The sequence below is a fragment of the Polypterus senegalus genome, chromosome 1, assembly GCF_016835505.1.
Source record: "Polypterus senegalus isolate Bchr_013 chromosome 1, ASM1683550v1, whole genome shotgun sequence".
Lineage (NCBI taxonomy): Eukaryota > Metazoa > Chordata > Cladistia > Polypteriformes > Polypteridae > Polypterus > Polypterus senegalus.
In genome coordinates, this window is record NC_053154.1 from 90,059,478 (window position 1) to 90,079,680 (window position 20,203).

Genomic DNA, 20,203 nt, shown 5'->3' on the forward strand with positions numbered 1-20,203 from the left:
GAACTAAAAGAGAGCTGGAGCTCACTGCCAGGAGTAAGATGCTAGTGTTGAGATAAAGAGACGAAAGGCAATAGACGGAGTGTTTTCAGATAATAAGTGAGTGGGCAAGCCAGCCACCTTGATAGGCTTTTTGTTTTACTTTTCATCTACTGCTGCTTTGGTACATTTTGGTACTTTGGTGTTTTCCCCTTATTCTCCTTGCATTGAATGTCATGATGGCATCTTCTCCAGTCAGACTGTTGTTCACCTTGGACAATTCCGTGAAAAAAATGAAGTGTATGATAACATTATGTGATTGGCATACTGTGGAAGAGTATCCAAAAACAAAACATGCATTATAAATGTATGTTTCTAGATATTGACAGTTTACCTGTTTTTGGTTTATCCGATCCCATACATCTCAACTTTCCGTTACTGCAAGTGCTTAATACAAAAGAAAACAAAGTAACAAATGTAAGAGATAAGACCTTCCAATAATTAGCTTCCCTGTCCCATATTTAAATTACACAGTTACAACATACCACATGGCTCCATCTCTTGAGACAATCTCTCCAGCAAGCAATACTGAACCTTTGTTGTAACACGGACATTCTGACTCCTGGACACACTCGCCATTCTGGTTCATGTAGGTACCCTGCTTACATCCACACCCATCTACAGGTACAAACTGAACACTGCATGTGAAATCTGGCTCACTGAGAGACCGGCAAGTATGATCACAGCTTGTCATCCTGTAGCTGTAGGTCATTGTCTTTGGACAGGAGGTGGAATATTTAGCTGCAAGAAAAATGTGAAAACGGGATAGTCAAAAGATCTGCAGTTCCTCACAATGGTGCTTCCTCATTGCATTGGCCTAAATGTGAGCTGTACTCACTACAAATGGTTGACCTCCAGCCTGTCAGAAAGACTCCCTTGGCTGCACAGGCCCGAACATAGGAGGAGACCGCTGCACACATAGAGTCCTCACTTTGCTCATATGTACAAATGTCATACATGCAGTTCTGGTGAGAGAAACATAAGTTGGAAAAAATTTGAATCACAAGCCATCCTAAATAAAAATTATATAGACAGAATAATTATATTTCATTCATTTGCTTCCAAATTGGATTTTTTTGATAAACGTTGCAAGGGGAGGCAGTCATTTGCTCTGTCAGTTTAACCAAGGCTAGTTAATCCAATGTGGGTTGGTCCAGTAGTTTGTTCTGGATTATTTAGGTGCTAAGCCATAACAAAAGCCCCGACAGGTTGTCAGTTCAGAGCAGGTCGGAAAAGGCAATAATGTTGGTGATAATTCTGGACATAATGGCTGGCATTTCACTGTTGCCTGATTGATAAGAGTACTTTGACTTACTTTTTCATAGGATGTAGAAATGATCACACTGTGACAGGGAGAAAATGGTCCTGATGGATCTGACAGTAGGGAGCACCAACGTTTTGCAAACTGTTCTGAAAAACAAAGGAATAAAAAAATAGAGTTTTAAATATGCTTGAGAAGAACATTTAAATGGAACAAATATCATATTAGCATTGACCAACATGTGGGAGAGATGCAGTACGAGCTCTTCCTTTTATAACCTTAAGTTAAACCTTACCATTTTCAACACTCTGACTGCAGGGGTCTTCATAGCTATCAAGTACATCTGGGCACGTTGCCATGGTCTTCCAAGTGTTGGCAAAAGCAGAAGCTGTTCCTTCTGTAACTCCACTGGCAGTATTAAAGTCGTCCGTTTGAACATTATTAAAATTACCACAGAGACCTAAAAATAAAAGGTCTGTTAGTTAGGATTAGGGAAGACTTCATATGGTAGAAACAGGTCTTTTGTCATGAAGCCTTGGAAGATTCTGTTTTTAAACCTCAGATGTATGCTGCCATGATTCTGACCATTGAACCAGACCTATGAGAATTAATTTAGTGGGCAAAAAGAAACAAGCGAAGTCTACCATTGTAATCTAACATTTTCCAGAAAACAGATGGTTGGAGAAACCACATTTAATAGTGTTGCTGTGGTTTTTATCATGTTTTATTACTTTTCATTTTGGTTCAGCTGAATGGTGATCTTACATTGATCCAGGAATCCAACAATCCAATCCTACATCACAACCACGCAGGGTTTGGCTACAGATGATATGGTGATATCATGATAGTGAATTTTTCTAGTATAACATCAGGTCAATACTGTGGTGAGATATGGTTTTATTACCTGTATAATTTATTTTGGACACTTTTTGCATTATGTATTAGTTGGTTATTATTGTTTATCATTTCTTACTTATTTCATTTTGAATCACACTAGCAGCTATTTTTTTATGGTTGCCATACTGTTGCTAAATACAAGATGGACATCGACAATGCCTTTCACATTAATGTGCCAAAACTATTTATGATGACAGTGCTGATTGCTGTCTTTCTAAGCCTTTTGGCTAAAAAGACTTTGCCTTAGTGTTTCAAGAACATTTTTAGTTAAGGAAATTATTTCATAGTTATAGTTGGGATCTTTTTTGCCTTAGATGTTTGACTTTGATTTTAAAATCTGCTTCACTTTTGACAATACCTTTTTGTCTTTCTGGCCTCAGTCCTCTGCCCATTATTAATGAGCCCTTTTTTCATATCCCACAAAAAATTTCATCTTCCAGTCCTTGCAAAAATGAAATGTTAGGCTCATTTTTCACAACTGGTCTACAGTATATACTATACTGTATATGCAATGGTAACATTATCAGCTCTTCTGATTCATTTGAAATTGATTATGTCTTTTGGAACCTAATTACTATATTTTTCGTTCCATAAGAGGAAAACAAGAAAAAAAATATTCTGAACCAAATGGTGTTTTTATGTGGACTTGAACACGTTTTAAAGTTATTGTCTGTTTCACCTGCATTTTTTATCACTCTTTAATTTAATAATGTTTTTATCAGTATGCTGCTACTGGAGTATGTGAAATTCCCCTTGGGATTACTAAATTATCTATCTATCTATCTATCTATCTATCTATCTATCTATCTATCTATCTATCTATCTATCTATCTATCTATCTATCTATTCATTTTCCAACCCGTTGAATCCAAACACAAGGTCACAGGGGTCTGCTGGAGCCAATCCCAGCCAACACAGGGCGCAAGGCAATATATATACTTAATAAACTATAGCAGAATAATATATCAACCATGTAAAGTCAACAGTGGTATTAACGACCATCATCAGTGTCATTAACAAATGAGGAGAGACTTTAAAGTTCAAGTACTCTTCTAGTTTTCTGGAAACCCCAAGAACTCCTCATCGCTAGTGTCAGAATTTATGAAGCTCAGTTGCTCACAATTACTGATATCACTTTCTTCGCTATCTTCATATATGATACTATCTTCAGTTCCATCTAAGGCATTGCTAAAGGCAGCTTCCACCTGCAGCTATAGACTCTTCAGTGTGCGAGCAACTCTCCACGTTAGTGTTTAGATCTGGACGGTGAATCATTGGCAGTGAGGTTTTCAGAGCATTTTTGATTTTCTTTTTAACATTTTTGAGCTAGGTGGCATGGTGGTGCAGTGGTAACGCTACTGCCTCACAGTTAAGAGACCCGGGTTCGCTTCCCGTGGAGTTTGCATGTTCTCCCCATGTCTGCGTGGGTTTCCTCCGGGTGCTCTGGTTTCCTACCAAAGACAAGCAGGTTAGGTGCATTGGCAATCCTAAATTGTGCTTGGTGTGTGGGCTGGCACCCTGCCTGGGGTTTGTTTCCTGCCTTGCACCCTGTATTGGCTGGGCTTGGCTCTGGCAGACCCCCATGACCCTGTAGTTAGGATATAATGGATGTTATTGCTTGTTTAATCTGTTTTCACTTTACCAGATTTTGGTTCTACAATGCTTTTTTTGTTTGTTCTGTAGAAACTATTCTATGACTAAATAAACAGCCAAGTCCATTTGTGCAATGACTGGTGATCAAAGCAAAGCAAACATTTGTGGGTTCATCCACAACACTTTTATTATTATATTTCAAGTTAATGTCATGGCTTTCAGTACCATATGCATTTTTACTTTATATCCTGTAGCTATTGTTATATGTAAGCATAAATTCTTTTTTTTATGCCCACTTTGTTCATTTTTGATTCTTTGATTATAATTGTTTGTGTTATTATTGTGGTTTATTTTTATTATTTGCCTAATTATGTATTTTATGTAAATTTTATTTATTATGTAGTTTCTATGTGTTTAAATTTGTTCTGCCATGTCACTTGTTTTTTTGGGGTGATTCCCCAAGAGGGGCCACATGTCAATCTCTGTTGAGGGACTGCTTCCAGTTTTATAATGGCTCACAGGAATTGCAGTCCATCTCTGGTATGTCGTATGTGTCTGGTGGTTGGTGAGTTGTTCCTTTTTGCTATTGCTTATTCTTTAAATTTTTTAGCTTTCATCTCTTTTGCTTCTGTTTTTGGAATTTAGATTTCTGGTTAGTGTTTTAGGACTTGTTTGCTTAGGATTGCACTATTGACAATGTTGCCTGCCCTTATGCTTTTTGTTTTTTTAATAATAAATTCCCCCTTTATAAAGATTTTTTTTTTTTGCTTTTGAGTGGTTGTCCCCTCCCTAGTGGGACATTATGCATTATTTCAGAGTGTTTTATTGAATTATAAGTGTTAAGCACATTTTAGGCCAGTGTAGGCCCAAGCCAGCCACTCAAGTGGAAGCTAGGCTACCTTTTAGTGCAGTTCTTCAGGTAGGCTGGTAGGATTCGGGCCTGCTTACCTGGCTGGTTTTTGAAGTCCTCAGACCTCTTTGGCTATTTCAGGTGTGTGAATCACAACAGCTATAGCCATATGACAACTTTTTTCAATGCAGCACCAACTTTTGGGAAAATTAAACTTTTATTTGGTTTCATACTTATTTGTAGTGACATCATAAAACCTTGTTATAGAAGGCCCAGATCCTTAGACTACATTTGGAGTTCAAGGTCTCCACCGAAATCTGCCTGAAAAGAATTTCCTACCAAAACAGTTTGATGAATCAAGAGGATAAAACTAAGCACAGAAGCAACATCCTCAGGTCAATCAATAAACAACATAGAAATAAAAAGAGCTCCATACCCAAAGTTTCAACAGATAATTTTGCAGTCAATGTAAAAATTATATTTAGCAATATGGCCATCAGCATTAAGGTGATCAAGAGGTCAACAGAGATGATATCCAACTCTTACCACAAGTGTTGCTCTTGTAGGAGGCATCAATAGTTACATAGACCTGCATTAAAGGGGACAACTGAATTTGGAGCTGGAGCCCAAAAGATGTGTCGATGATCACATGAAATGTTGACGGATTGAAGGCTGTGAAATTGCCTAAGAATGAAAAAAAAATGTGTTCAGAACTGAGGAACTCTTTACAGCTCACTACACACTGACTTTTTCACAAAAAAAACTGCTAAGGCTCTAATAGCACTTTTTCAAAGTTTACATACTTTTTCCTAATTTAATATAGAATAAATACTTAAAATTATTGTATGTGTATATAAAAAAGAAAAAAAGTCTTACCTGTATTTAATGGAAGTTGTGTCAAAATCCCATTTACGTACATCTCTCCAGCTGGATTAACCATGATGACCTGCAGAATTAAATAAGGGAAAGGTAATGTTAATGTAGCCTGTATGACTTAATTTGACAAAACCTTCCTAAATAATCAGTTTGTAAACCTTTTTATAAAACCAAATTCTTGCTCTGAATGCAAAAGAAAGACATAAAAGCAATGGAATCAAGTTACTTGATATAAAAATCATTCAGCTGCCCAAGGGTATTGTCATGAAAAGCCTAAGTATCTGGAATAAAAGGTTACAGACCCACACAGGTTACAAATAATAGAAAGCATAGTACAATTAAACAATAAACAAAGCATTGATGCCAGCTGACTCCTATTATCTGTTTCAGACAGTGTCTTTCTACCAAACATAAAAATCAATCAACATGTCCAGTTTTCTTCTTCTGACTGTAATTCTATTCCTTTGATTTGCTCACCTTTTGTTTTTTTACTTCTTTATTGCATTCAACACCATACAGTGCAAACTGCTGGGGTAGAAGCTCCAGTCAATAAGGACTGACTCTACCACCGTGTCCTGGATAATGGATTACTTAACATTCAGACCACAGTTTATGAGACTTAAGAACTGTGTATTAGACAGGGTCATGACTAGCAAAGGGTTTCCACAGAGAACTGTACTGGCTCTCTTCCTGTTTACCCTGTGCACCTCAGACATTAGATACAATACTAAGTCATGTCATCTACAGAAATATTCTGATAATACAGCCATAGTTGGGTGTTATCAGTGGTGGGCAGAAGTATGAATTCAGGACACTATTGGGGGACTTTGTAGAATGATGCAAATTGAGCCACCTGCACTTTAGAAAGACAAAGGAGATTACTGTAGACTTCATGAAGACCAAGCTCGCTCTGCTTCTGGTTCTCATTGATGGTGAAGAAGTGGAGGTGGTATGGCCACATACATACCTTGGGGTGCACCTGAAAAGCAGGCTTGAGTGAAGTACCAGCATATAGGGAGTATACAGGAAGAATCAGAGTCGGCTATCTTCAATGAGGAGGTTAAAATTGTTTAGTGTATACAGGCCACTCTTTGATGTTTTCTACTAGTCTGAAGTGGCTAGTAGTGTGCTGGGGAAATGGCATTAGCACAAGTGATGCCAAAAGATTAAATAAACTGATTTAAAAAGCCTAGTTCAATCTTAGGAGTCAGGCTGGACTCTTTGGAGGAAGTGGTACAATATAGGTCATTCAGGAAGCTGCTGATTATCTTTGACAAGGACTTTCACCCCCTGTATGAAGTTTTGGCTAAACAGAGGAGCACTCTTAGTAACAGACTATAATAACTGCATTTCTCCAAGGAGCACAATGTAATGTTGTTTCTACCCACAACCATCAGTCTCTATAATGAGTCTTCCCTCGGCCAAGGAGGTGTTGTTCCATCTATGTTCTGAAGGGTACTGAGCTGGACTAGCAGACATCTTAACAGACAACAATGCCATGTGCAAAGTACTGTGCTGTCCTGTACTGTGAAAGTGTAACTCACTTTTTATGTGCAATTCTAATTGCTTTACACTTAATGAATACCTACACTTTGTTAATCTATGTATATAATTCATGTTATATGTGTATTTCTACTATCTATCTATCTATCTATCTATCTATCTATCTATCTATCTATCTATCTATCTATCTATCTATCTATCTATCTATCTATCTATCTATCTATCTATCTATCTATGCACATATGATAATAAACTTAACCAGAGACATATCACCCACCACATACTGCTAATGCTGTAGTCAAGAGCAACTTTTCTGAGTCCAACACAAGTCTAAGACCACTACTACTAGAGATTACATCAAGTTTGGGTCAAAAGAGAGTCGAGACAAAGTCAAGGACAAGTCCAAATGACAGTAAAGCTGAATCGAGACTGAAGCAGAAAAAACAGTCCTCTTTGAGACCAAAGTACAGCTAGAATTTATGTGGTTCCAGTCCTAATTCACTAATTCTCTGATAGAAAATTAGGTATTCTATACTCGTGCCGATTCATGTTACACAATACACTTAAGTGTGTAAAAAGATGTCACAAGTATGGTGAGATAACATGTAGCCCTAAGTCCCAGTTGAAAAATACTTCAAATTATAGAAACTAATTTAATTTGCTTATTTAACAGTTAATGATTTTATAGAGTGGTGCTTTGAACTGAATAAAAATGTTTTTAAAATGATCATGTAGTTGGGATGTGTGTGTTCACCCTGCGAAGGACTGGTGCCCAGTCCATGCTTTGTTCCTGTCTTGCGCCCTGTGCTAGCTGGGAAAGGTTCCAGCAGACCCCTGCGACCATGTTCAGGACTGAGCAGTTTAGAAAATGACTGACTGATGTTACACTTTCATTCGTAATGATCACAAAGTGTGAAAAATTAAGCAAATGTGTTGGTTCAATTCAGGCCATATTGCAGTATTCATTTAAACAGATTGCATTTTAACAGGAATTAGACTCAACACTCTCTAAAAACATTATAAATAAACCTGACAAGTGTTAAGCTGCATAGATGTAAAAGAGAGAATAATAAGAACTAAAACTTCACATTTTCATAGATTGCTCAGTAGTAATGAATAAAAAATCACACAAATCCATGCAATCTTTTTAGCATGGTGCCAATAATATTTTGTGTGCTATTAAATAACAATACATAGGTTACAAAGGTAAAACTGTGCAAAACACTCCACCCTTTAAACATATTTAGCAATACATCCATCCATCCATCCATTTTCTAACCCGCTGAATCCGAATACAGGGTCACGGGGGTCTGCTGGAGCCAATCCCAGCCAGCACAGGGCACAAGGCAGGAAACAAACCCCAGGCAGGGCACCAGCACACCGCAGATTTAGCAATACATTAGTAACATAAAATGCTCAGGATGCATAAATTACACTTTAACAGACAGACTTTAATGAATGAAGCTTTTAAAAGAGTTTTGCACCTGCTTTGTACAGTTCTTCCAAACAGCTCAGTTACGACTGTCAAATATGTTTTATGAACATTTCCCTTCTAGAATGCACCTTTCTGCCTTAAAATGTCAAAACACTTTAGTGTTCTTTACAAAACTACCATAGTCAACAGTTACATTTGAGAAATAGGAGAGGGGGTATTCTTTCTTGTGAGTTCTGGGTACTTTTTGGACAATTTATTTTAACTCTGGATTAATAACCAGCATCTGGACAGTTTGATTTTCTTTTTCATTTATTCTGGAAACTGAAAACATTTCATTTATTGATATTTGACATTTTTTCAGCAATTCTTACTCATTTGATGGCTGTCCAAACATCATGTTGTAGCTGTTCTATTGTAACACGCTCAAGTGCCAAACTGTGGTCTTTGAAACTGTCTCTTAAATTTATTATATAGACTGTAACCAAGTAATAAAAATCTACAGATCATTGTTTACTTTGAAAGAGCAGATTATGACCAAAGAATCTGTCCAGTGATGGACAATGAATGCCATATCTAATTAGCCCAATGTGTCAGTGGAGATTATCCTACTCTTCCTGAGCCGCTCCCAAAACAGGGCTGCAGTGAAATACATCACTTGTGCATTTCTGGCAGACTATCAACAAGGCGAGAGTGGCCTTGATAACAGCTAAAGAGATGTTAGTCATTAGGCAACAACTAACCCTGCTGTTCACTTTCACTCTGCTTCTCACTTTCTTGACTTATTCTCCTCTCCGAGGAGCACCTTGAGGAAACAACTGACCTGGATGCCCAAGAAAACTTGAACACTCTGAAGAGACTCAAGCCCTTAAACTGTATGGGAATCGTTATCCCCTGTTTCTCCTACTTTACCCTAAGAACATACACCTTCCATGAACTTTCAACACATTATCTAAATCAACAGCCACAGGACTTCACTTTCTATTTACCTCTGTGTCTGTGTGTACACACACGCTTAAGTTTATGCACACAGTGAAAATTTAAAAGTGAAGACTGTTTTACTTGCACTCATGTTCTCTTCCATAATAGAAACTGATCTATAACCTCTTGTTACACACATTCTACACTACAGCTAGCAGACTTTTGCAGTGTTTGTATGCAAACACAAAAAAGGAAAAGAAAAATAAACATTATTTTAAGGAAGGTAGCTGGGTATGAACACCAACAAGTCCAAGACGATATAAAAAAATTGCGGAGTCTGGACTTGAGTCTGAGACTGGGCGTCAGTGTTACAGCCTTACAAACTGCGTAATTCTATTCATCTGTATTATATCAGAGCCTTGCACCTAATCATGAATTAGAGTACAGAGGAAAAGGGAAAGAGGAAATAACTAGCTGATGCAATAAACAAAAGGAAACCAAAATCTTTGTCTTAAAGCAAGCAGGGCTCAAAATACCAAGAAATGCAGACAGAACAAATAATACTGTATAAGCAAAAAAAATACTTTTTTAAAATGTCCTTATAATAACTTAATTTAAGTTAATTTACTTTAACTAGATACAAAGTAGTTACTTGATTATCTAATTGTGAATCCAAGAGCCTGAATATTGACCACACAAAGGTCAACACTAAATGGTGGCAACCAAACCAAAATCAAAGACATTGCAATGTTGCCAGAACAGTAAACAAAACAATGAGGGATAAAGAATTGTAGTTAGCCAAGAAACAAATTTATAACAATAAAGAGACAAAGCCTATCATGAAAGCAAGACAAGAATACCAATGGAAGGCAAACAAGAATAATGCTGAGTCCCATCACTCAGAAACAAATGCTGCAGAGCTTTGTTATTCAGATTTCATCCATAAATGACTCTAAAGAATCACCATATTCTCTCTGACAGTTAGTCAGGCAACCTAAATCCCTCAGATGTTACTAACCGTATTTGTGGTGGGCAAAGACAGAGTCACAGACTTCAGACATGTTTCTGTATTTGTTAGTCCACACTTGACAATCTCAGACAGAATGGCAAATCTGTTATCCACATGATCCTTAAAAAGAGACAAAATAAAATACAAAATACTGAAAAAACGTAACACTGGGCGCCGAGTCATCTTAATCTCACTTACATTTGGGAATAGAAGAATAAACATTCGTTAGCTCAGTCAGTTGCTTGGTGCCCAGCAAGGTCTCCGGCTGTTTATGAAGTTTTAAGGTTTTGATACTGAAAATGACAGAAGCTAACCTTGGATAGTAAGTAAGTGCAGTCTCCGTGAAAAGTGAACTGTGTTCCATCAAAAGAGGTGATGTGGGAGCCACCCTCTACAGCACAAGTCCCAGGACAGTCCAGATCTTTGCAAGTCCATAATCCTCCATTACAGGTACTGTTGATGACAATTAAGATTTCAATGTTTAATTATAGTATTGTGATTTAATGCATGCAAAAAAGCAAACAGCAGCAAATGAATGTAACTTACCAGCTTCTGCAGTTACTGGAGTATGACTGCCCAGAGTGGTATACTTGGCCATTGTGGGTACAAGAACATTTTGTTAGGGGGATACAGCCTTTCTTAGTTATGTCATCCAAGACCATACCTGTCAAGCAAGAAAAGTTTCAGTGTGAAGGATGGCAGAAACTCATGCCACTGCAGAATACCCTCATACACTTTCTGAAACTCTGACTTCACATTTTGATTTTTGTTATAAATGGCTGTGTTTGGTACTCTAGAGCCAGTATTTCACAGTGCTGGGCATTTGCCTTACATTTTTGTTGAGCATACTAGGTTACCTTCTATGATGTGCCTTTTAAAACATAATTTATTCTTTAAAATGTATACATACTTTACACATGCACTATATACTGAAACAAATGGTGCACCATAACACACAAATACTTTTTGAAATGTATGCATTATTTAGTGTAAAGTACAGTATATACTACATACTAAGTCACATATTGTATGCAGGAATTACATAAAATCCATGCTGAAAGGCATACACATTATACTGAAAACAGCACTACATATTGAAATAGATCAACTGAACACTAAGAGTCGTACTCTTTGAATTAAAATAAAAATGCTCTAAATTAAAAAATGTACATTCTATTTAATGCATACAGAGCTCTATTGAAATGCTTTGATACTCCATTTTGGCTTGCATAAATTCATTCTGAAACATATCCTAAAGGTTATTCACTCTAAATAAAATATGTAATCTACACTAAAATACAAAAAACTTGATACATTGTATTTTCAAACACACCCATTTTGTGTTGAAACAATGTAAGCTTTGCTGAAATGCATATATCCTGAAAACATACATCCCACAGTGAACAGGTGCAGTCCATGTTAAGTACAAGCTACCTGTGATCAAATTAAAGAATGTTCAGTCAGTCATTCTCCAACCCGCTATATCCTAATACAGGGTCACAGGGGTCTTCTGGAGCCAAACCCAGCCAACACAGGGTGCAAGGCAGGAACAAATCCCAGGCAGGGCGCAAACACTCACACACCAAGCACACACTAGGGGCAATTTAGGATCACCAATGCACCTAACTTGCATGTTTTTGGACTGTGGGAGAAAACCAGAGCACCGGAGGAAACCTACGCAGACACAGGGAGAACATGCAAACTCCACGCAGGGAGGACCTGGGAAAGTGGTGCTACCACTGTGCCACCATGCCACCCACAATGTTCATTAATTCAGTGTATCTAGTTCAGGGCCAAGGGGGCCGTATACTGTTCTAAAAGTATCTGCCGTATTGCGGCCCCTCACTCTGGGTGAAGAGGCAGCCCTCTGCAGGGTGTACTGTAATCACAAACAAACCCATACTCGATTTTACATGGCATTTATAGATTTGGCAGTTTGCCCAGAGCATGATTAAGAAATATATTGCTCTTTTTTTTAATATTATCACAAATGTTTGTTCACTTTTTCCTGACACCTTTAACCAAAAGAACACTACACTTGTTTACATGCTTTCCTGTTTTATTTTAGTTAGAGGACAGGCAGGTTAGTTGACTTTCTGAGGGTCACCTAGTGAGACACAGGCAGCAAGTGAGCATGTAACCTCGGGTTTGAAGAGCCACTGCCTTGGCCACTACACCACTTTATATTTAAAAGTCTACTTAAATCACAGAATCCATTTGTGAAATAGCATCTGTGTAATTTAAGCTTCTTACAAATGTATTTGCAGACAATATGCACAATAATGAAAAAATGGTAGAACACTTTCCTGAATTAAGAAAAGAGAATATATGTATGCTGTTAAGTTTCCTGGACAGTACTGCAGCGCATTGGAATGGGTCCGAGTATCCTGGTAGTCTCTTGAGTTTGGGGTGAGGGTGCTTGGAGTGCTGGGACCTTAACTTTATTTTCAGACCTGTGGTAGAGTGCGGGCTTTTGTTTTTAGGCTCTGCTTTTCTTTTGAGTTTAACTGCCTAATAATGTCTTAAATTGAAAAAATGGAAAATAGTTTCCTCTATCTTCAAAGAAGGCAGTCATGGAGCCCAGATGAGAATTTAGAACATTTCTTTGTTTGCACAGACTTATGCACAAATATCTCAGTCCTTGAAGTGAGCAATCAATTAAAAAATTAATCTGCTTTTATATTTTGTCTGATTACTATTACCACATCTAATACATCACATCATCTGACTCTTAATATGTAAAACTTCATCACCTCCTACAATCAACTAATGCCACCAGTAACTTCTGACTCTTGTTGATTCTCCCCATTATTCTGAAAATGTCTTCGTTAAGAGGTGTGTTTAGTGGATTGCCCTATAAATCTTAGCACCACTTCATAGGAGGGGTGTACGGGCTTTCCCATCAGTTTATCCTTGCTTTCTGGAAGGGTGTTCCTTACTCACCTATCTCATTTTAACACTGAAAATTTATGTTGGTCACCTCTCTAAGACTAGGTAGAGACCTTGTGTAGTTAAGTCACCTTTAATTAACCCTTAAGTTACATTCAAACCTTTATTTTATGTTTAATAATGCATTCTGTATGGCTTCATACATATATACAGTATATATACACACACGTTTTAAATAAATTGTAAAAGATTATTAAATATTAACTAAAAATTCCATAATGACTCTTCGTTTCTCCTCCTGTGAAGTACTAAGATTTGATCTCTGCCGCTCATGCTGTCCAAGTTGGTTTGTTTGGTTCAAAGTGATCAGAGTATGAAACAGGAGAAATTATGGTGAAGCTACTGAGGCCTCAGCTAGAACACAGCGTTTAGTTTTCATCTCCATATTATCAAAAAGCCATACTGGCAGTCGAAAAAGTCCAGAGAAGAGTGGCTAAGCTGATCCCAGGACTGCAAAATGTGAACTATGAAGAAAGCTTGAAATTACTGAACCCTTTGTGATTAGCAAATTAAGATTAAGTGCTGACATGACTGATGTTTTTAATATTATATGTGGATCCCACATATTACTTTTGTTCATCAATAAGAACACAGAAATAGAGATGGAGCCTGTTTTAAGAGTATACTCTGCACAGATGTTATGCAGTTTTTCTTCACACAGAGGGCAATATATATCTGAAATTAATTACCAAGTAGTGTGGTTGGGAGCAGAACTTTAGGGCCTTTCAAAACTTGGCTGCTTAGGATTGGCGTGTTTTATTGGGGTGAACGGCCTGTTCTTATCAAAACTGTTCTAGTGTTCTAATAAAAGCAACACCCAATAGCCTCAACAAATGTACTATTTCACCATCCAACTTCCTTTTTACAATTTTAAAAGACTGTTATGTACAGTACTTAACAAAAAATAGGAAGTGGGAGAAAACAACTGCAACATTATTTAATTTGGTTATAACATTATTTATTTTACTAATTTTATTTCCTTTTCCATTTACCTCTCTATCTACCATTTACAGTATAGCTTGCAGATCAGTGAATAATGTTTTATTTCGGCTTTCACCCTTCTTCCCTTTTTTCTTCTTACTATGTTTTTTCCATTTATCGCAAGATTAGAGAACCAGAGATGGGAAGGAGGGAAGGTTTTCTGAGTTCATCATTTGTGCTACTTCTCTTTTTTAATGAATTTAATCTAATGTACTGTATGTTTAATCAAAAATACTCCCTTGGAAACTATCATTGATAAAAAATTCCTAGTAGTAACAACATTTCTAAATTTTGACTGATCTTGTGCCTGAGAAAATTTGTGAAAGCATATTTTTAGTTACATTAGTTTGGCAAATGAGATCAATATACAGGGTGGCCCAGATCTAATTATGCAGATCCAGATTGTCTGGATGACTTTGATTTATGTGGGGACAATTCCATTTTACCACAAAGGCGATTCTTCATGTCGTGAATTTGTACACTTCTCGATGGTCCAGGACTTTTTGGGTGATTTTCTATGTAATAAACTTAATAAGTTATAGCATAATGAAAACTGCATAATTAGATCTGGACCACCCTATATACTACATTATAGACTTGACATGCTAATCAAACTTTAGCTTTCAAATTATACAATAAGTTAATTGGCTGGATTACATTTTTCTCTGAATAGAGTTTGACATTACCTGGTGGACAGAAGCAGCCATCACTGCAGCTCTTGATGCAAAGCTGATTTTGCAGTGGGTGAGAGCAAGTATTGATACATGGGCTGCCACACTCACTGTGGATCAAGTTCTGGGGGCACTTCTTTGCTGTTGAGTAATGATAAACAATATTAAAAGGTTTTGAAAACTCAAAGATAACTTTACTTCGTTCCTAGTAGTCATAACGCAGACCCAAGCTAATTTTTCTGACTCAATCAGTCTAATGTGAATTAAATTTATTCTTAGTCAGTGCGCTTTGAGTTTAAGTAGCTCAGAGCTATAGTTCACATGTTCTGTTAATCAATATAGATGGTATAGTGCCCGTATGGCCAAAATAAAACTTCTGTTATGTGGAGGCCACATTCTCCCAGTACTGTTTTCTGGAATAGTATACTTGAGATACATATTTTCCCCAAACATCCATCCATCCATCCATCCATCCACTAATAACATCGGCCCACTTTGTCTATCTTAGGGTTGTGGGAAGCAAAAACCTATTCCAACAGCATGGAACACATGGCAGGAGCCATCCCTAGACAGGGTTCCAATCTGTCCCAGGGCACACTCACACACACATGTACGCTCAATCATAAGGGTCCTATCAATCTACTATGAACATCTTTAGGAAGTGGGAGAAAACCAAAGTACAGGGAGAAGATCTTCCAACATAAATTAACTAAATAATTAAGAGTACTTATGTTTATCCGTTACCAGTGTTTCTTTGATTTGTGACACTTACCGCAAAACTCAGCCGTCCTCCAGTTCTGGGGACGGCCTCCAGCATTAGCACACTGACGGGAATATTCTGACACGGTATGACATAGACAGGAAGAGGTCTTATTTTTACCACAGTCAACCATGTCCATCACACAGGCCTGGACAAAGGAGGTGATGGAGAGCAGTGCAATGCAGTTGGCAAACACTGGACTGGAGAGAATCTGCTCACAGATTGGTTGCTAATGAATGAAAGAACAAGAGAAAAGTGTTACTCTATGGTACTACCAACACCAGTCACCCTCATCATAAGACAGTAGTATTTTTATCAAAACATCTACTTATATTTCTTTTCTGTTTCTAGATTTATTTAACATTTTCTAAGGGAAAAATAGCTCACCACATTCTGAGCATTTTTACTGGTAGGTTGAGGAAGAACATCTTCACATGTTTCTTCTGGTCCATCAAATTTTTGAAGGTTGCCAAACTCAGTTGGAGTTACTTTTATCCCTGGAAGTATAAATAAGAAACTAATACATAGTTCAGATTCCAAGTCGGGGTAAGGTAGAACCTATCCCAATTACCAGCCCCACTAGCACAGCCATATTCATACTTGGGTGAATTTAATGTGATCAATTAACCTAATTTACATACATTGAAGATGTGAAAGGAAAAGTGATACAGATACAGGGAGAGCATGCAATCTCTATAAGGAAAACAGTGTTCCAAACTAGGAGACTATGTCAGTGAAAGCAGCAATGCTAACCACAGAAGTACCATACTACCCAAAGGCATATTTAGTTTATTAATATCCTTAGCATCACCTTGTAAAATAAAAGATATTTTAAGTGATCATACTTTGACCATAGTTTAACCTTGACACTGGATTATATAATTAATGGAAACTAGCTGTTCCATGCTTGAATATCTCAGTTCAAATGAAAGACAAGTTCCAGAGATTGTTTATTGAAACTGGATAAAATCTGTGAATCAAGGTTTTCTTGTCTTAATGTCCCTTTACATTTTTTTTTTCTAAATTAGAATTAGTATTGCTTTCTTTTTAACAGAATTAAGGAACTGATCTTAAAACAAGACTCACCATTTGCATAAAACCCTCCATGATTTTCAATGCCATTGAAATCACCACAGAGTCCACATGTTTCATTCATGTACTTTTCAGGCATTTCAACCTGGGTAGAGAATTTGAGGGTAGGGTAAGACCGATATCCTTAGTTTCCCAAAGCACAAAAAAAGTCTTTCTTTAAGAAGAGTGTTTTAGATTCTTGTAAGAATGTTTTTAAGCTCTCATAAAATCTTTCTTTGATTTTCTTTCTAAGATAGATAGATAGATAGATAGATAGATAGATAGATAGATAGATAGATAGATAGATAGATAGATAGATAGATAGATAGATAGATAGATAGGATTATTATACCCATAATTGAAGGATTATAAAATGGGAGTAAAATTAGATTTTTTTATATAAAAAATGAAAATTTTACTAGTCATACAACTGATCAGGTAGTGGAAAATCTAAGTGAAATACCTTTATACCATATACAACTATACAAGCCAGTTATCCTAAGTAGCTGCAAGATCATTTGCCTCTTCCTCTGGCTTAGCTCAGCTTTGCCCCTCTTTCAACAGTTTTTACTCCTGTCTGGTATCAACGTGGCAGATGCAGGTATTTTTAAATATCTGTCGTGACTGCTGAAAGGGTCAAAGGTTATCATAACATGCAGTTGGCCATCAGTGGTGGCTCTACATGTTCTTTCGCCCAAGGCAAGCATTGCATTAACACCACACACTATATGACCAGTCTAACAAATACACAGACTTCCTCCCCTTTTGACATTTGATGTTATGGTCATACGTAAGGTGTGTGGAGTATTTAGGTTCATTTCAAGTTTACTAATATGAAGCAGTAAGTGGCTGCTGGCCCTCCAGGAACTGGTTTCCATTAAAAGGATGAAGTACCTCTGGATTAGTCAAGGCTGCTTAGCCTTACCTACATTTGTCAAAATCCTAGTATCCTCTTCCAAAGCCTAGAGTGTTGCAACTACATCTGGACGTAAGAATGATTACAAAGAGCAGTTTGCCTATTTAAGCCCATGGGGAATTTAATTCATCCTTATAGTCCATTCTTTAAGGTTTGTGCTGTGAAGAGATGATCAGTAAAGATGTTCTTCTTTAAATGACTTATTTATATATTTAGATGCCAGAACCAGAGAATTTTACAAAAGAAGACACAAAGTCAAACAGGTGTTATTTGCAAATCTCTAAAAAGCAGCACCAAAAAAAAGCACTCAATCAATATAACAATTGGTTCTGCTTCAAGGTCCACACATGTTACTGAGCTTCTTATACTAAGACCAGCAAAGCAATGCAGGAATCTCCTTTTGACCACCTGCTCTCTCATTATTTCCAACACTACTCAAGGTTGTGGCTGTGGGTAAGAATTTGCATATAAATGGATAAGTAAATTAAAACTGTTAAGTCTTAGCTCTCACTTTACCACCACAAGCCAGTAAAATCCTTGATAAAGTTCTACCTGTGAAACTGTTTCTGAACATCCTCAATCAGACAACGGCCAATCTAAAAATTGACAATTCCTAATCAATCTACTAAAGGCATTCTCAGAATCTGAATTATTGTTAGGCAATGACCATAACCAAAAAGGCAGTGTGGAACTGCCATGTTTGCTCAAAAACTGTAAAATAAAGGATGGTATTTGTGTGTAATGTTAGTAATTATAATTACTGTATAACACCCTACCTTTATGCGTTGGAGAAACAAGACTTTTTTTTATCTAAAAACCAATTGACTCTCAAGATAATGGCATTTAATTCAATTAGGATTATTCTCTCCTCTATAGCAGCAATACAGCTACAATACAATCTGACAATTCATGCAGAGCTTACTTCAACAGAATTTAATCTTTAAATCAGTAGCTAAGAAAAAGTTTTTCAAACCACATGGTATGGATCCATTTTCTCACCATCAAGGCATCCTCTCCATTCCAGGTGACCATCACACCAGATTTGGCCTTGATCTTGACATATAAGCTGCTCTTTTCAATCTGAATGCCCAACTGATTGTAAGGTAGCAAAATTCTGAAATGGGAGGATTGTTATTGGAAAAGGAAATAAAAATATATGTATATGTTCTTTTTATATAAAAAGTTGTACTAACAATAGCTCAAGACTGAACAATGTGGATCCTGGAGTGCCATAATGGCCACACATTTCTGATACAACCAATGTCCTAATAACAGAGGTATTTTCATTTATAATGGAAATTTATAGCTTAGTAAGATTTGGTATTGTTCCATTTTATGTTCATTTTGTGGATAGAACATTTACCTGCAGTGTGAAATACAACTACAATTTGAATACAACAAAAATCCAATTCATTGGAGTGGATATACTTTTTGTTTGAACTATCTACTGTATTTTTTGTAATGCAGACTATTTGCAAAAGACATTCAAATGAGAGTGTTTGAGCTGCTTCTCAGCAGAGAGTTTTTTCAATGCATTGTTGTTTGATGATCCGAATACTTTTTTTAGTTTGAACACATATTCTGCAGAGAAGGTACAAGACCATGTAGCATTTGATATAAAAACTTTAGCATCATTAGCCAACTTACTGTTTGTCATCTACAGAAATAGTGTCACCACTGACAGTCACAACTGTCCCATCAAGCTTCATGGTAACATGGATGATCTTGGGTTGTTCATTTACCACATTCTTCCGTATTTGAATATTAAAATCCTCATAGTTACTTCCACAGTGTGACGTTAAAACATAGTTGCATGTTCCAGGAAACTGATAGACCTCTCCATCATACATCTTGATGTGAAAATTTCCCCAGATGCTACATACTTTGTTGTTCTGAGCAGGGCTACGGGCTGAAACATAGAAGGGATTGAAGGGAAAAATGGTTTTCTGACACATTGTGCAGTCAAAGCTTTAAACCTTTGACTAGAAATTGTAAAAAACAATTCACTACCTAACTTGCGTAACTTCAAGCAGTGTTAATTAAAATCCAGAATTAAATAGAATCTAACAATATAATAAGATTTACAGAACGCCACAGTGCTCTGTCACTGTCACTTTCCATCAACTTATTGTCAAATTATCTGAAGGCAATTCAGAGTTTAAGCAACTGTAGCCCATCCTTGTAGCATTGAGAGTAAGGCAGAAAACAACCCCAGATGAGCCATCAGTTTATTACAGGAAATGTACACTGTCCATCAAAGGTTTTAGAACACCTCAGTTTTTCCATTTTCTATTGCCGTGTGCACAGTTGATGTCCATTGAATAACGTGAAATAGTAAATCACAGAAGCAGAATAATGTAATTTTAAGAAATAAACAAAAAAGCCCTTTTCTATGAATATGTAATGGGTTAGCAATTTGCAGCTTTTCTAAAAGCAAATAAGTCTTGAACATTGATGTAAACAATTCCTGCAGGTGT

The 20,203-nt window shown here is 36.9% G+C and overlaps 1 protein-coding gene across 1 annotated transcript in view; it reads right to left on the reverse strand.

Moving 5' to 3' along the window:
* LOC120525804 (mucin-2-like) overlaps positions 1 to 19,681 on the reverse strand; it is an 87,831-nt gene extending 68,150 nt beyond the window's left edge. Inside the window, exons 1-16 of the mRNA XM_039748444.1 lie at positions 19,374 to 19,681; positions 18,726 to 18,840; positions 16,826 to 16,916; positions 16,130 to 16,236; positions 15,752 to 15,968; positions 14,995 to 15,120; positions 10,925 to 11,042; positions 10,693 to 10,831; positions 10,388 to 10,498; positions 5,514 to 5,583; positions 5,184 to 5,321; positions 1,593 to 1,757; positions 1,352 to 1,446; positions 875 to 1,001; positions 522 to 777; positions 371 to 423 (exon numbers count right to left, since the gene is read on the reverse strand). Of these exons, the coding sequence (XP_039604378.1) occupies positions 371 to 423; positions 522 to 777; positions 875 to 1,001; positions 1,352 to 1,446; positions 1,593 to 1,757; positions 5,184 to 5,321; positions 5,514 to 5,583; positions 10,388 to 10,498; positions 10,693 to 10,831; positions 10,925 to 11,042; positions 14,995 to 15,120; positions 15,752 to 15,968; positions 16,130 to 16,236; positions 16,826 to 16,916; positions 18,726 to 18,840; positions 19,374 to 19,681 (2,236 nt within the window). The remainder of the gene's footprint in view (positions 1 to 370; positions 424 to 521; positions 778 to 874; positions 1,002 to 1,351; positions 1,447 to 1,592; positions 1,758 to 5,183; positions 5,322 to 5,513; positions 5,584 to 10,387; positions 10,499 to 10,692; positions 10,832 to 10,924; positions 11,043 to 14,994; positions 15,121 to 15,751; positions 15,969 to 16,129; positions 16,237 to 16,825; positions 16,917 to 18,725; positions 18,841 to 19,373) is intronic.
* Positions 19,682 to 20,203: the final 522 nt, after the last annotated feature.